This window comes from Pseudorca crassidens, chromosome 11, assembly GCF_039906515.1.
Source record: "Pseudorca crassidens isolate mPseCra1 chromosome 11, mPseCra1.hap1, whole genome shotgun sequence".
In the NCBI taxonomy this organism is placed as follows: domain Eukaryota; kingdom Metazoa; phylum Chordata; class Mammalia; order Artiodactyla; family Delphinidae; genus Pseudorca; species Pseudorca crassidens.
The window spans coordinates 88,244,707-88,262,595 of NC_090306.1; the positions used below are offsets into that span (position 1 = coordinate 88,244,707).

Genomic DNA, 17,889 nt, shown 5'->3' on the forward strand with positions numbered 1-17,889 from the left:
TGAAAAAAAAAGAGAAAGGGTAATTACGAAAGGGATATTTACATTTGCTTTTGGGGAAGACGCTCTATTACTATGCGTCTCGAAAGCAGATGTCTTTCATCTCCACAAGTACTTTTAGCCTTTGGCAGGAAAAAATGGCACCAAACTCAATGCTTCCAACAGCATCTTGGAAGAATTATTTTCCAATCCAAAACAAGAGAAAAACCTGCATTAGCATAACTGCCTCTATTAATATGCTTGATATAATTAGTGTTAGGACATAGTTCTTTTATCAAAGCAACAAACAGACATAATGGGAATGAAATATCTTAAATCTAGAGGCTTTTCTAATCATAATGATTGTCCCTTTTTCCCATCTATTTCATCTCCCTTTTCTCTCCAAAGTTCATAAATTTTTAATCTTCATGAATATTTTATTTTCATATGAACAACAAACCCACAGGGTAAAAGAAAAGGTGTTATTAATCCCACAAAAGGCAACGTGAACAAACAAGAGAGCATCTCTGCCTTGGAAATACACAAATCTAAGTTCAAATTCTGGTTTTGCCTCCAGTGGTCTTGTGGCCTTTAACTACTAGCTGAACTCCGTAAGCCTCTGTAATACAGAGTGAATAGCCATTTGCAGGGCTGTCACGCAGATCAGAAATAATAGCAGTAATAGCTAACCTGTACTGAGTGTATTCTATGTGCCAGGCATTTTACAGAAATTAACTCCTTTAATTATCACAATAACATGTGAGAAAAGTACTGTGCCCATTTCACAGAGGAGGAAACTGAGGCTCAGAGACATTAGGTCAGTTACTCGAGATCACCTAAGAAGTAAGTGGTAAAAGCCAGGATTCAAACTCCAGCAGTCAGGCTCCAGAACCCGTGCTTTCGGCACTAAGCAGACCACCAACAGTTGGTGTGTTAGTATAACGACCTTCGTTTTGTAAGTGGCATCAGTCACAGCAAACGTTGCAGATGACCTGGGATTAGAATGCCAGCACCAGTGCAAGAGCCCTTCCGCTCGCTCTCCAATGGGGTGGTGGGGAGATGGGATAAGCCGACATACAGGAGGGCAAGAGCAGGACCACCTTGCCCTTATCCTGCTTCCATCCTCGAAGTGAAGGGAAAGGACCGTGGGTTAGACCGAAGAGAAGAGTCTCTTGAACAAATGGAGAAATGCAGCTGGATGGCAAGTGGCTAGATGGGTTTGCATCTGATCAAGTGGCCATAACTAAAGAAAGCTCGGTGGCTGAAGGGAATGTTATTTTTGGCAAGTACCATTTCTGCATTTTGAATAAGGACAAATGAGTTCCTTATTAAATCCACTGATAACCAAAAGCTGAGGGGATCAGGAAATACACTGCACCAAACGGTGAGGATCCAAACAGCATTTATAAAGGTACGACACGCAGAACCAGGAAGGTGATGGGCTCCCTCTGCTCCACACTGGTCAGACCCCATCTGCAGTAACGTCTTCAGTTCAGAGCCTCACGTTTGAGAGGGATAAACCAGAGCACACACAAAGGACGGTGACCAAGACGACGAAAAGATGAGAAAAGACGCCAAATGAGAATGGCTGGAAAAACTAAGAATGATCCAACAGGTAAAAGAAGTCTTAGAGGGCATAATGGTCCCTATTACACCCAGCCCATTACTCAAATAGTCAAGTATAAAGCATCAGTTTTCATGATTTAGGTTTCTAGGTTACTCACACCCAACCTCCCCCACCCCCAGCCCACCTCTGTGGATAAACTCCTTCCAGATTCCACTGAAATATCACCTCCTTCGTTGTTTCCCCAATTCCCTCGGGCAGAGAAAGTCGTTCCAACCATCCTCTGCACACGCCTAGCTCTCTGTTCAGATGTCTGTAGGGCTCCACCAGGCAGAGGCTTCCTAATTTACCTGCCTACAGGATGGACTCCCCCACTAGACTGTTGGTTCTCCAAGGGCAGCACCTGTATCCTACTCACCTTCATCCTCCCTGCTTCTATGACAGAGCTTAGCACAGAAGAGGACTGAGTAAAGGGAGAATGAACGTGTGAAGGGATGAATGAAGAGGAGGGATCAGTGGTAAAAGCTGCATGAAGGCAGAACTGTTCAACCCATGGAAGAATCTCCCCAAATTCAGAACACCTGCACCCCAGGCACACTCCTCGGGATGCTGTCAGGGGTTCTCAAAGGGGACTGGTCCAGACGACCTCTGAGGATGCTTCTCATCCTGGTCCCTGAAACATGTACTCAAACTAGACTAGAGAAAACCACGTTTGGTTTTGAGTGTTTTTCTTCCTTCCTTATTATAAGCTTTCAACAACACCACACATCAAAAGACAGTCAAATATTCTTTAAGAACGCGATTCCGTTCAGTGATGAGAGGAAAACATTGCCCATGATTTCAAGAATTCCTTCCAACCAGAACTCAACAGTCTGCCGCTGCATCAGGCTTTGGGAGAACCTATGTCACTGCTCCATGAGAAAGGAGAGGGCAAACGTCCGCGGCTGAATCTCCACTAATGAGTAACTTGGGACAGTCTCTTTGTCAGAGACATCTAAAGATTCTTTATTAAACAAACAACTATCTTCCAGGTACAGAGTTTCAGTTACACAAGATAAATGAGTTCTGGAGACCTATTATATAGCATAGTACCTATAGCTAACAATATTGTATACCCAAAATTTGCTAAGTGGGTAGATCTTATGTTAAGCGTTCTTACCACACACACACACACACACACACACACACAAATAACAATAATGATAATAAAGGGGGCAGGAGGAAACTTTGGGAGGCGATGGATAGTTTATGACCTTGATGATGTTTCACACACTTATCCTGAACCTCAGTGAGTTACATACATTAAATACATATAGCCTTTCACGTGTCAATCATACCTCAATAAAGTGGTTTTTTAAAAAAACTATCTTCCAGATGGAGTCATTTGGAACGGAACCAAATCTACTCATTCATTCAGCAACAATTTACTAAGGGATGTCTATGGTACCATGCACGAGGCCAGGTCAGCTCACTGCTAGTCTTCAAACGCCAAAGGGGAAGGGGAGGAGGTCTGTGATGTCCCCATGCTCTTACCCTGTGTTCGTTGATGAGAAGGTCCCGAGCGGCATTAAATATCAGTGTGTGGAGGTGCTTGGAATAAAACACCAAGGTGTAATCATAATCAAAGCCATAGATTTCAATGTCCGACAGACTCATCTCATTGTTTGAGAAGATGGCATCTGGATTCAACAAGTTGCTCATAATTGAAGGAACCAATTCTAGAAGTAAAGGGAAAAAATACATTATACCCTATGATAAATAAAGGTTAGTATGATTTCGAAACAAAATGAGTAAATTAAAGTGCAAGTGGGATTAGCCTTCCCTTGAAAACATTATGCTAAGTGAAAGAAGCCAGTCACAAAGGACCACATATTGTATGATTCAATTTATATGATATGTCTAGACTAGGCAAATCCAGAGTCAGAAAGTATCAATAGACTGGTGGTTGCCTAGAACTGGCGGATGGGGAGAAAGGGAATGACTGCTAATGGGCACAGAATTTCTTTTGGGGGTGATGAAAATGTTCTAAAATTGATTGTGGTGATGCTGAACAGCTGTTTTGATTACACTAAAACCCACTGAATGGGAAACTTTAAGTGGGTGACTTGTATGGTATGTACATAACATCCTAATAAGACTGTTATAAAAAAAAATTTGCTTCGACATCACGAAAAGATTTGTTTTTGTTTAAAAAAGAATACATGCCAGTTAGAGATTTTAGAAGATAGAGAAACATGTAGATAATTAAATATCACCCACTGTAACATCACCCAGAAAAAAACTATTAACATTTCCTGTATTTGCCGCCCATATTGTTCTGTGTATGTAGTCTACATAGTTGACCTCACACGATATACACAGCTTTGTGCTCCACTCTAAATTTAATATCCTATCATAACGTGTTCTATCATTACAGACTTTCTAAGAATATAAATTTAAATCATTATATAGGGCTTCCCTGGTGGCACCGTGGTTAAGAATCCACCTGCCAATGCTGGGGACGTGGGTTTGAGCCATGGTCCGGGAAGATCCCACATGCCGTGGAGCAACTGAGCCCGTGCACCACAACTACTGAGCCTGCACTCTAGAGCCCGCAAGCCACAACTACTGAGCCCGCGTGCCTAGAGCCCGTGTTCCACAAGAGAAGCCACCGCAATGAGAAGCCCGTGCACCGCAACGAAGAGTAGCCCCCGCTCGCCGCAACTAGAGAAAGCCCATGCAGAGCAACGAAGACCCGACGCCACCAAAAATAAATAAATAAACTAATTTTTTAAAAAAACCCATTATATAAGATTCTGGTATATTGTGCCACATCAACCTTTTACTCTATGTTACACACTTAGGTATTTTTCCTGTTTAAGAAAAACAGCATTAAGTACCTTCAGATGTTCATCTTTGCCTTTCAGATGATTTGTTAGAAATGTGATTATCCCCAGGATACCATCAGGGTCCCCTGGATCCTATGTTAGTTTTGAGCTTCTTTTTTGAGCAGTTCTGACTATTTGTGAGGATTGCTATTTTCATGATCTTTATTCTTTCTTGGAGGTTTTCCAAAAACTCATCCTACCTTACAACTTCCATGAGCCCACTGGATCCTTTTAAAAATCTAAGATGCAGTATGGGAGGTTAGTGACCTTAGTTTCCAACATCTTGAAACATTTTGCTATTTTATCATTGCAGGCATTATTTCATCATTATCTAGCAATTATTCTCACCTATGATTTTAAAAAAAGACTAAATAAAGAAAGCAGGGTATGACAGGAGATTGCCCGAGATGTTGCAATAGTGAAGCAAATCATCGCTACGTCATCCTTCAGCTTCCTCATTGCCCTGCCCGAACTATCACATCATTTTCAGGAAGGTATATCAAAGAAGTCTGAAGATACCATCTCTGAAGTCATTTTTTTAGCTTTCATGGAACACAGTTGAGAATTCATAATTTTCTATTTTCCAGCATAAAACTGACAGAAGAAGACATTTCACAATTATTAGGTGAGTCAGAAGATAAATGCAAAGGGACAGAAAGCAGCTCTCTAGAGTCGGGTAATGACAGAGGTTGCACAATATATTTCTAAAGACAAAAAGGAAGTACAATATTCTCATCCAGTCATTTCACAGGTAGTCATTTAACACAAAGAATCTCATCGTGCAACATTTTGCAACAAGAACACAGACCGTCCCATTTTGCTAAGAGGATACGTAACAGCATTCTCTCACCTTTTATGATGTTTGTGCACCAAAATTTACCTGAAACAACTCACCAGTAAACGAATGCTGAAGGCAGGTGACTTCCTGGAGATATAGGTACAAAACCACCTGTAACGCACACACACGAAAAGTGAACTGTCCACATCTTACTACTAAAATGGAACTATCTGTATTTTACCACTCTTGACGTTACTAAGGGCCACCTCCTGGCTCTGTCGTAAGAGCTAATATTTATTAAGCACTTACCACGTACTATATGCTCAGAAGCGCTTTCTATCACCTCATTTAATCCTTACGACAACCTCATGAGGCGAAGGCTCTACTATCCCCACGTGATGTATGAGGACACTAGAAGCACACAGAAATTACACAATTGGCTGAAGGACACACAACCGCTAAACAGCAGAGCTGGGATCTGAACCTGGTAAGTCTGGCTTCAGAATCTGCGCTCTTAATGCTCTTCTCCAGGACTATGGGAATCAACAAGCATTTGAGAAGGGTGCACTTATTTTCGCAATACAATGGAGTCAATCCTTCCTCATTTCAATGCTTACCATAGAGTCTACAATGCTTCCTCCTTCCCTTCTGCTCACTTCTTTCTCACATTATTCACTTCTCAGGGGCCACCTGAAATACCCAAAAAGTACTTTCACAGGGTGACAACTCCAATCGGGGCACCGTGCCAGCCACAATGACGTATTCTGAGCCTTTCAGAAGGCTCCTTATAGCTGTGGGGCTTGGATCCCTTTGAGAACCTAACAGAAGCCATAGAATCCTCTCCCCACAGAAAAACACAAACAAAATTTTGTGGAAAACTTCAGGAAGGTTGACCCCTGAAGCCTATTCATGGTCACCAGGTAAGATGCCAAGTTCCTCTCCCACTGACAACCTAGGTATGACCAAGTCCTACTGAAAGCCCAAATAGCCAAGATTCACCAACAATTCCATTTCTTCTTAGTTCCCTTTGTCAAAATCAACGAGATGGTAACCTTGGCCTTTCTTTTTTTTTTTTTTGCAACTAAGATCCATCTGAGGATAAGAAAGACAGTAACATTTCAAGAAACTTGAAGGCAGACAGTTCACAAGAACCAGTCCTCAGGAAGGGAGAAGCCAGTGGTCCTAAGCTCTTCAGCATCCAACACTGAAGACCATCTGGCCTTACATCATCAACGGGCCACCGCAGAGGATGTCATTTTCCGAATAGGACCACATGGCATTGTCTGTATGAAGTAAAGCGGGATCGCTTACAGAGTGACCAAAAGCTCTTCTTTCACAAATGACCTTTCCAAGGAAGCTCTCATGGCCTGTTGACCTTAGAAGTTTCTATTTAGAAAGGTGTTGACAATGAAGTCTACGTCCCTTTCTGCTACCTGAGAAGAAGTTGTGAAGCCCTCAAGAAACACGACTGTGCTGGAACATGGTGCTGACGATCAGCACATCTCCAGAAGCTGCCCAGGAGCGTACGCCCCACTGGAGGGAAAGCTCAAGGTGTGTCAGTCACGTGAACATCATCACCGGAAAGCTTGCATGTTTAATTTGTCACCACTCGAAATAAACACAAGGAGCACCAGCAGCTTAAAAGGATCTCAACATCCTACGCAATCACTTCAAAAAAGTGCTAAGGATAAACGCGAGTCATTACAAGGCAAAAGGAAAGAACGCCAACCATTCAGGGAAATACGGTCTGTCTAAACTGAGGACTCCAAGTATAAACAGAAGGGCCCTTGACTAGTCAGTTATGTACTTCCCCAAAGCAGACACAAGACTGGGTACGAATTTAGAGAGCGAATTCCTTTTGCTCCTAACAGATGATGACAGCAAGACTACACAACGAGGACAAAGACATGGAGAGACAGCTCTGCCGCTCTGCCCAGAGCTCCGACCAGAGCTGGGTTCCAAGGCGGCCACCCTGAGCTGGGAGGTGAGCGCCTTTCCTGAGATCAGGCGGCAGACTGGGCGCCCCCTGCACTCGCACCAGCTTCCGTTACCTGCTCATCCCACAGAGCACTAGGACACGCAGTGGACCCCTTACAGGAAACATCTGTAAGCTTCCTGGGGTTCTGTGCTTGCTTATTTTTATTGTGGGAAAATACGCATAACACAAAATTTACCATCTTAACCATTTTAAGTGTACGGTGCAGTGGTATTAAGGTGATTCACACTGCTGTGCGACCATCCCCACCGTCCAGCTTCAGAACTCTTTCCATCCTGCGAAAGTGCAACTCCACACCCATTCCATTAAACGCCAGCTCCCCATTCCTCCTCCCCCAGGCCCTGGCAACCACCCTTCTATGTTCCGTCTCTAGGAATGGGACTCCTCTAGGGACCTCACATAAGGAGAATCACACAGTACTGGTCTTCTGTGAGTGGCTCATTTTGTTTAGCAGAGCATCTTCAAGATTCATTCATGTCGGAGCACGTGTCAGAAGCTCACTCCTTCTAAAGGCTAAAGAATATTCCACTGCATGTATATCCACATTTTGTTTATCCATTCATCTGTGATGACACATGGACACTTGGGTTGCTCTCACCTGTTGGCTATTGTGAATAAAACTGCTATGCACGTGGATGGACAAATACCTCTTTGAGCCCCTGCTTTCACTTCTTCAGGGTATATACCCAGAAGTGGACTTGCTAGATCATACAGTAACCTGATTTTTAATTTAATTTTTTTTTTTTTTTTTTTGCGGTACACGGGCCTCTCACTGTTGTGGCCTCTCCCGTTGCAGAGCACAGGCTCCAGACGCGCAGGCTCAGCAGCCATGGCTCACAGGCCCAGCCGCTCCGCGGCATGTGGGATATTCCCGGACCGGGGCACGAACCCGTGTCCCCTGCATCGGCAGGCGGACTTTCAACCACTGCACCACCAGGGAAGCCCCTGATTTTTAATTTTTTGAGGACCCACCATACTGTTTTCCATAGCCACTACACCATTTTCTGTTATGTTGGTTTTTTGGTGAGTTTGTTTTTGTTTTTGTAAGGTCACCACAGAAGAATTCCTTCCTTGCCTTAACTTTATCTTTACTTCTGAGTATGAATGAAATCAGAACTTAGGTATAGAAGTCAGACATTTTTCCACCTATTCAAGGAAAAATTTTTAAACCGTGTAAAGATCTGAGTTTGGGAAATACAATTTTTGATAAGTACTGTGTTCCCCGTAACGTTCAGAAATGCACAATGACTCTCCCTTAATAAAGGCCCCCAGACCAATGGAGCAGTGTGTGGGGACAGTGCCGAGTAGAAATCCATGGCCTGAGTCATGTCAAGAAATACTCCTAATGTCCTCAGAAAGGCAACATGACTGTCCCTCGGCCCTTGGGGACACCACACTGGGGAGCTCTAAAGGGATACATGCCCTACTCTCAGCACCGTCCCAGGAACAGGTCAGATAAAGTCAGGAGGAGAGGCATAAGGGGTGAGTCAGACCAACTGAGGTCCTCGAGGGAGCCTGTGGTAGGCAGTGACTGTGGGCCCTGGGCGTGTGTGCTACCCAGTGTGGCTGGGCCACCTCGTGCTGACTCACATTCTCTCCTTCCAGGCACATGGGGAAGACTACAACCCCCCCACTTCACCCCTAACCACCCCCAGTCCCGCTCTGGCCAGCTCTGGCCAACAGATTGTGGGCAGAAGTGACACGAGTCACTTCCAGACCAGAGCACACTCCCTCCCCTGCTGTATCAATCATGGACACATGTGCTATGGAGACACCACAAGATGGAGAAGCCTGGAAGGCTAGGCCACCACATTGAGGGCAGCTGTCCTGGAGAAGTGCCTGAGGCCCCAGGAAACTGCAGGAGTGAGAAATAAACTGTGGTTATAGCTGTTAATCCTAAACCGCTGAGATTTTTGGTGTCGCTTGTCACTGCAGCATAAGCTAGCCTAACCTGACTGACACACCTTCTGTTTCTCCAGTATGCTCAACTGCTCTGGGAAACCGCCCCTCCCTAACATTCGGACTATGTGGTCCTGGCGAGGTTCTGTTCCTGACTCTGGGAGGAGATCATGTGACCCAAACCTGGCCAACGAGAACCCCTGAATTCCCTCACCAACACGATTCATCTGGGGCAGGTACCTCCAGCCAATTATCCTCATATGTCCCCTGTAGCCACAGAGAACCAATGAGGCCAATCAAGGAAATTTCTGGATTTATAAGGGAATTTCAAGCAAGAGACATTCGTTTCTTCCAAACATGGACCTAAGAGGATATAAATCTGGAGATATGAAGGACCACCTCTAGCAACCTAAAAAAGAGGCCAGTGGGGAGGAGGGCAAGGTCAAGAGACGGAAAGAAGCCACCCAACGACATCAACTGAACTTGGATCAAGGCAAGCTTGAAGCTGGTACTACCTCTGGATTTTTCAACTGCACAAGCCCATAAAATATCTTTTCAATTTTTTGCTTAAATTAAATCAGTTTGACTCAGGCTTTTTTATTTTTATTGCTTGCAGCTGAAGGACTCCTAACTAAAAGTTCATTTCAAGGATATTCAGCCACTCAAAATTCTCACTGCCTACAAATTTCAACTTTTAACATGGCATCAAAGGCAGTCCCCACGTAGACTTCAGTCTGTCTTCCCAATCTTAAATCCTCCTTCATATGCCCTATTTTCAACAAGGTGGGCAATCTACTACTCTGTGTTCTCCAGAACATACTGTAATTGAATACTGATGAATAAAATTCACCTGGAATAGTCTATCTCTCTAACTAAATAAACACTGCTTAGCTATATGGAAAGGGTGTCAAGTAAGATGTTCCTTCACACTATGCTGCAAAACAAACACCATGTGAATCAAAGACTTAAGTTTTATTTCTAAATATTAAAAAGGTGGGAAAATATAGACTACTATTTACTTCATCTCAGGATAGAACATAACTTTCCAAATGTAAAAGCAATAGAATAAATCAAAACAAAAATATCAACAGATTTACAATATAAAAATTTTAAACATCTGTGTATCAAAAAGTATCACAAATTTGGGGGGGGAAGGGTTATATTAGACAAAATTAAAAGATAAACAGCAAAGACTAATATCCTTAATGTAAAAAAAGAAAAAGCCGGGGCTTCCCTGGTGGCGCAGTGGTTGAGAGTCTGCCTGCTGATGCGGGGGACACGGGTTCGTGCCCCGGTCCGGGAAGATCCCACATGCCGCGTCCGGAGCCTGTGCTCCGCAACGGGAGGGGCCACAACAGTGAGAGGCCTGCGTACCGCAAAAAAAAAACAGAAAAAGCCATACAAACCCAATAAACAAAAAGATAAAGACTATATCTCACAAGAAAGGAAATTAAATGGCTAATAAACGTTCAACCATTCCAATTATTTTTTAAAAAATCAAACTAAAACAATTAGGGACTTCCCTGGTTGCACAGTGGTTAAGAATCCACCTGCCAATGCAGGGGAAAATGGGTTCTATCCCTGGTCCGGGAAGATCCCACAAGCCATGGAGCAACTAAGCCCGTGCACCACAATTACTGAGCCTGTGCTTTAGAGCCCGCGCGCCACAACTACTGCAGCCCGCACGCCTAGATCCCATGCTCCACAACAAGAGAAGCCACCGCGATGAGAAGCCCACGCACCGCAACGAAGAGTAGCCCCCGCTCGCCGCAACTAGAGAAAAGCCCGCGTGCAGCAACAAAGACCCAATGCAGCCAAAAGCAAATAAATAAATAAATTCATTTTTTAAAAAACAAGACAATTAGACAGTTAAGAGTAGCTCTCTCTGAAAGGTGGGATTATCAATGGTTTTACTGTTTTTTATTTCAGTTACACTTTTTTCTATTATAAGCTTGTGTCACTTGGCTAAGAAAAGTTACACACCATTTTTTTCCAATGAGACTACAGTGGTGTCTTCGTTGCTGTTGTTGCTGTTATTTGTATGCGGTTTTCTTTGGGGGGGTGGGGTTTCTACCCTTTTTGTTTTTAATGATAGAACATAGAGTGGGTGCTGGTGCTGGAAATGGGCAGCCTCACTCCTTGATGTTTAATAAGAGTATAAATCAGTTTGAACTTTCCGGAAAGCAGGGTGGCAATAAGTACCAAGAGATGCAGATAAAGATTTATACCCAAAGATTTCACTGCAGTTATATTAGAAAGCAAAACCTGGGTGAAAACATGCTCCATGTGGAGGCCCAAACATACACATCTCAGATATCTGAACTCAGGAACCAAACATGTTAACAGGAAAATGTTCGAACAGAAAAGCTGAAATGCACTTGAAAATCCTTGAAGTTTAATTTTTTGGTAATGGAAAAGCCACAGTCTCAGAGACATTAAGATGTCATTTTTCTTTAATTAAGTAGACTTTTTCTTTTTGGAATATGCCGTAGACATCAAGCTGTTCTCCTAGAAAAAGAATATAAAGATATGAAGCCCCTGAAGAAGGAAAGGAAGAAGAGAAAAATGGGGAAAAAAACTTTTTCCCAGAGAATTTTAGAGCTTCAAAAAACAGAAGAAAAGCCTCCTTTTTGCCCCGTTTACAGTCAGCCCTCCATATCCTTGGGTTCCACATTCACGAATTCAACCAACTGCAGAATGAAAACATTCCCCCCCCAAATTTTTTTTCCAGAAAGTTCCAAAAAGTAAAACTTTCCCACATGCCAGCAACTATTTACACAGCCTTTACACTGTATTTACAACTATTCACACAGCATTTACATTTATTATTATAAGTAATCTAGGGATGATTTAATGTATATGGGAGGATATGCTTAGGTTCTAAGCAAATACTATGCCATTTTATATAAGGGACTTGAGCACCCGTGGATTTTGGTGTCCTCGGGGTCCTAGGAATGACTATACTACCACAAAGCCTTCTTTGAATCTTCCCAGGTCTCAATGGACCAACAAGTTATCCTAGTGGCTAGTAATTATGTGCATCTGCAATGTGCCAGGCACCATATGAAGCAATGTGAATGGACCCCACTTAGCATGAGACACTAGTTATTATCCCCACTTTACAGGAGAAAAATGAAGATGAGACAAGGTTACCAGCTCAAGGTCACATTTCTTAGCTCGTGACATATTTCTACATTCCTACATCAACAAAAGTTAGAGCAGATTTCAAATATTTATTTTCCCTAATTTGATCAAATCTTAACTTCTGCTTATATTTCATAACCCTCCTATATTTCATGAATATTAATATTCAAAATATTTTATGAATTAGTTCATATTCACTTAACACAGATTCAAATTCTCTTTTTAAAGGTCACATGTAGATTGAAAACAAGGTTCAAAATTTCTTTTAGAAGTATACATATAGGGGCTTCCCTGGTGGAGCAGTGGTTAAGAATCCGCCTGCCAAGGCACGGGACATGGGTTAAAGCCCTGGTCCGGGAAGATCCCACATGCCATGGAGCAACTAAGCCCATGTGCCACAACTACTGAGCCTGCACTCTAGAGCCTGCGAGCCATAACTACTGAGCCCTGTGCCACAACTACTGAAGCCTGCATGCCTAGAGCCCGTGCTCTGCAACAAGAGAAGCCACCGCAATGAGAAGCCCACACACCTCAACAAAGAGTAGCCCCAGCTCGCTACAACCAGAGACAGCCCATGCAGCAACGAAGACCCAACGCAGCCAAAAATAAATAAATAATTTTTTTAAAAAAAGTATACATATAGACTGAAAATACATGAAAAATAAAAGTGTAGGGGCTCGTATGTAAGGTGAAGCAGTATTTACATCTCCCCGACTGTTTCCACAAGTGAACTCAAGATTCCACAGCCAAATTTTAAACCCTTAAACTTCTCATCTATAACTGTCAATTAAAAAATAATGAGAAAAAGACAAACCCCACTATAGGCGATTTCTCTCTTAGCAAACTTCACCACGTTACAACTTCCTTCTGTGAAGTAACACTTGGGCAAAGGCCAGTCAGTTCTGCCACTGACAATTTCACATTCTCTGAAAAATGTGAATTTGTTTTGGCGCAACTGATATGTTAGGGAACGATCTGACCATAACACAAGTTTCACATGTATATTTAGACTGTTGTTTCGTGCCAACAAATGTTATTGGATATGATTATGTCCACGTAATACTCTTTCTGCTGATAATTAGTTACAGCCAGGGAAAGAAAACTGAGGAGCAAGTGTGACTTGGGATCAGACAATTCATAAGAGCATATTACTATCAGACCTTACAGATTTTAATACAGCTCTTTTTATACAGATGGCCAATAGGCACACGAAAAGATGCTCAACGTCGCTAAGTATTAGAGAAATGCAAATCAAAATTACAATGAGGTACCACCTTACAACAGTCAGAATGGCCATCATCAAAAAGTCTACAAATAATAAATGCTGGAGAGGGTGTGGAGAAAAGGGAACCCTCTTGCACTGTTGGTGGGAATGTAAATTGGTGCAGCCACTATGCAGAACAGTACAGAGGTTCCTTAAAAAACTAAAAATAGAATTACCATATGACCCAGCAATCCCACTCTTAGGCATATATCAGGAGAAAACCATAATTCAAACAGATACATGCACCCCAATGTTCACTGCAGCACTATTTACAATAGACAAGACATGAAAAAAACCTAAAGGTCCATCAAGAGATGAGTGATAAAGATGTGGTACATATATACAAGGAAATGCTACTCAGCCATAAAAAAGAATGAAATAATGTCATCTGCAGCAACATGATGCAACTAGAGATGATCATACTAAGTGAAGTGAGTCAGACAAAGATAAATACCACTTATATGATATCACTTATATGAGGAATCTAAAATACGACACAAATGAACTTATCTATGAAACAGAAACAGACTCACACAGATAGAGAACAGACCTCTGGTTGCCAAAGAGGGAGAGAGGTGGGGGAGGGATGGAGTGGGAGGCTGGGGTGAGCAGATGTAAGCAACTATACATAGAATGGATGAGCAACAAGGTCCTACTGTACAGCACAGGGAACCATATTCATTATCCTGTAATAAACCATGATGGAAAAGAATGTTGAAAAAAACAATGTGTGTGTGTATATATATAGAGAGAGATGGATATATAGATAGATAATTGAATCGCTTTGCTGTACAGCAGAAATTAACATAACATTGTAAAACAACTATACTTCAATTAAAAAGAATTTTTTACTAAAATAAAAGCAACTATTTTTAGCCAGAAACTGTTTTCCCCAGTATCTCCAAAACCCGTTCAGTTGTTACCCACTTTTACTTCTGCAACAGCCCAATGAAAGATGCCAAGATGAAACCAAGTATCTAAGGCATCCTACCCTTTTCTCCACAAAGGTGAACATCTACAGCGTTCCCTGCCCAGCACGCCCCAACCCTCAGATAAGCAATGACCCTCCCCCACCTCTGAACACACACATTCTGGGCTCTTCCAGGACACTGCCCCACCCCTCCAGCCACAGCTGTTCAGACTAGAACACCTCACTTGCACTGGGCCACTTCCAGGGTCCCACCTCAAGCCAGGATAAACCACAGTCCTTCCCTCATTGCTTTGTCTTTACTATATAGCTTTATTGAGGTACAAATGATACATAATAAATTGCACACAGAGCATACAGTCTGATGAGGTTCGACATACATACACACCTACAAAGCCATCATCAAAATAAAGACAATAAGCGTACATCTAACATCTCCAAACATTTCCTCACACCTTTTTTGAATCCCACCTCTCCCTCAGTCCCTCGATCCCCACCCATCCCCAGGCAACCGCTGTTCTTCTTTCAGTCAGATTCTTTTGCATTTTCTAGAACTTTATATAAATGGGAATCATACAATGTGTAATATGTTTGTACATTGATTTTCCCACTTACTAAACCCTCAGGAATTTTTTCAATAAGCACCCACCATGTGCCAGACACTGTACAGAGGCTTGTAGAGGGATTATTACAAAATAATAATAATAAGGCAAAGGCAGGCAGTGGGGAAGACCAAGAAATAAGAGGAACTTAACACCGGGCTGGGCGGAAGTCATTCTACTGCATTTATTCATCTCAAAAGAAGTTTTCATTTTTCCCAGACTTTAGATATTTTGCACCGTCTCCAGGGAAAAGCAATCCGTGACAAATAGAATTAGTCATCCAAATAATAATACACATGACATTTATACTACTCCCACTAAAAGTTAAACTTCTATCTTATTACTTTGTAATATCTGTAATTCTGACTGCTGCATAGAAATCCATCAGGCTTCCTAAAGTTCCAAACATAAAATTATATGCACCTGCACTTGAAATAAAATTATATACAGTAATGGTTTAATGACATCCTAATCTTAAGTCATTTTAATAAAAAACAAACAACTGTTCAAAAGAAAAGTACATTTGTTTCAAGGGAAAATCTTAGAAAATTTAGTCATATCAAAAGATCAAATACTAGGCAAAACTATCACAATTTTTCATCAAAGCATAGAGGAAATAGAGAAGAATAAACATCAGTGCCTTCCATATGCCATGCACTGCTTCCCTCCACTTTGAACCAGTAGAATCACATGTGGCCTCCTGTGGTCAGGACCAAGTACCAACAAGGGATATCAACAAACACGAGTGAATGTAAAAGCGAGCTTCCAAAAATAATGAAGTCAAAGGGGAGAGCTGGGATGACACACCGTCACCATCTTCTTGGAATTACCTACTCTGTGACTCAGGCCATCCAAAATAAAAACTGGCAGCCTTGTGATCACATGGCAAACTCAAGCAGATGCCAGGTGGCCACTAGCTAGGGCTATGGAAAAGGGATTCCTTCTCCAAGCAGAGGACTGGACTCCATGACCTCTAGCGGCCCCTCTGGTTCTCCATTTTAGGAACGTCTGTCCTACGTGAAAATTATTATGTGGCATGTTTCTCCCTTAAGCCCTTTTGCTATTTTTTCCTATAGCCATGGATCATCAATATCACACACCTAAACAAAAGGTTTCTAAAGAATGTGTCAGGCTACTGTTCTAAGATACACAGAAAGGTATAAATATAATACAAACAACACCCACAGCCCCACCATGCAGCTGAGGAACTAAACCCTCTAAGATGTCACCTGCATTCTCCTCCTGCAGAGGGGGTAACCACTACCCTGATTTGGGTGTATAACATTCTTCCTGCATTTCTTTAGACTTTGACCACATGCATGTGTATCCCTACAAGTGATCTACAGTATGTTTTGTGTTTTCAAATCTTTTATAATTAGTATATGTCTGCAACTTGCTTTTCTCCACTCAGTCTTGCTTTTGTGAGACTCATCCATGTTGATTGATATATAAGCACAGCTTAAGTTCAGGAGTCAACATACATCCTCTAGGAAGGCCCAGTTAGTAAACACTGTGGGCTGTGCGAGCCATACAGTCTCTGTTGCACCTGCTCAACTCTGACATCATAGCACAAAAGGAGCCAAAAAATATATACATGGAAACGAATGAGCGTGGCTGTGTTCCGATAAAACCTAACTAGAGGCTAGATTTGGTCCGTGGACTGTAATTTGCAACTCTTCCCATAGTAAACATTATTTCCTTTCAATGCCATTTCGGTACTTGTCTGATACTCATACTTGCTGGTTTTCTTTGGTTTGCATTTGCCCGAGACGCCTTCTCCCATTCTGTTAACTTCAACCTTTTCTACATCTTTGTTTTGGGGTGTATCTCTTTAAACAGCACCTAGCTAGACTGTGTTTCTTATATCTGATCTGACGATCTTTTAATCTGAGTTTATCATGATCACTGATATATTTGGAATTATTTCCACCATCATCCTTCATGGTATTTCCTGCTTTTTCTCAGTTTCTTTTACCTCCTCTCCTGCTCTCTTTCGGACTGATTTCTATACTGTCAATGTATGTTTAGATTTACTCACAGGTCTACCAATTTCTTTGCTCTCCCTTTGGGGCTAGGTTGAAGGTCTATTCATCCAGGAAGAGTTTGCATTTGCTTCTATCAGGAATCCCTGGATGCTATCACCAGATACATAAATATTACATGAAATCTCAAGTTAAAAAAAAAAAAAGGAACAAATTCCAAGTGAGGGATATTCTACGTAGTATGTGAGCAGTACACCTCAAAACTGTCAAGGTGGGCTTCCCTGGTGGTGCAGTGGTTGAGAATCTGCCTGCCAATGCAGGGGACATGGGTTTGGGCCCTGGTCCAGGAAGATCCCGCATGCCGCAGAGCAACTAAGCCCGTGCACCACAACTACTGAGGCTGCGTTCTAGAGCCTTCGAGCCACAACTACTGAGCCTGCGTGCCACAACTACTGAAGCCCGAGCACCCAGAGGCTGTGCTCTGCAACGAGAAGCCACCGCGATGAGAAGCCTGCGCAATGCAACGAAGAGTAGCCCCCGCTCGCCGCAACTATAGAAAGCCCACATGCAGCAACAAAGACCCAATGCAGCCAAAAGTAAATAAATAAAATTTAAAAATTAAAAAAAGAATTGTTTTAAAAAAGGAAAAAACTGTCAAGGTCATGGAAAACAGGGAAACTCTAAGACACTGTCACAGCCAAGAGAAGCCCAAGGAGACATGGTAACTAAATGCAGTGTGCTATTCTGGATGGGACCTTGGAGTAGAAAAGGACACTACGTTAAACACTAAGGAATTCTGAATTAAATATGGACTTTGGTTAATACTGATACATACCAACAATGTATCAATATTGGTTAACTGGGACAAATGTACCTAAAGGGTTCAGCA

General features: G+C 42.3%; 1 protein-coding gene across 1 annotated transcript in view; it reads right to left on the reverse strand.

The window, feature by feature from the left end:
* NT5DC3 (5'-nucleotidase domain containing 3) overlaps positions 1-17,889 on the reverse strand; it is a 55,191-nt gene that overhangs the window by 33,794 nt on the left and 3,508 nt on the right. Inside the window, exon 2 of the mRNA XM_067697745.1 lies at positions 3,074-3,258. Coding sequence (XP_067553846.1) covers positions 3,074-3,258 — 185 coding nt within the window. The remainder of the gene's footprint in view (positions 1-3,073; positions 3,259-17,889) is intronic.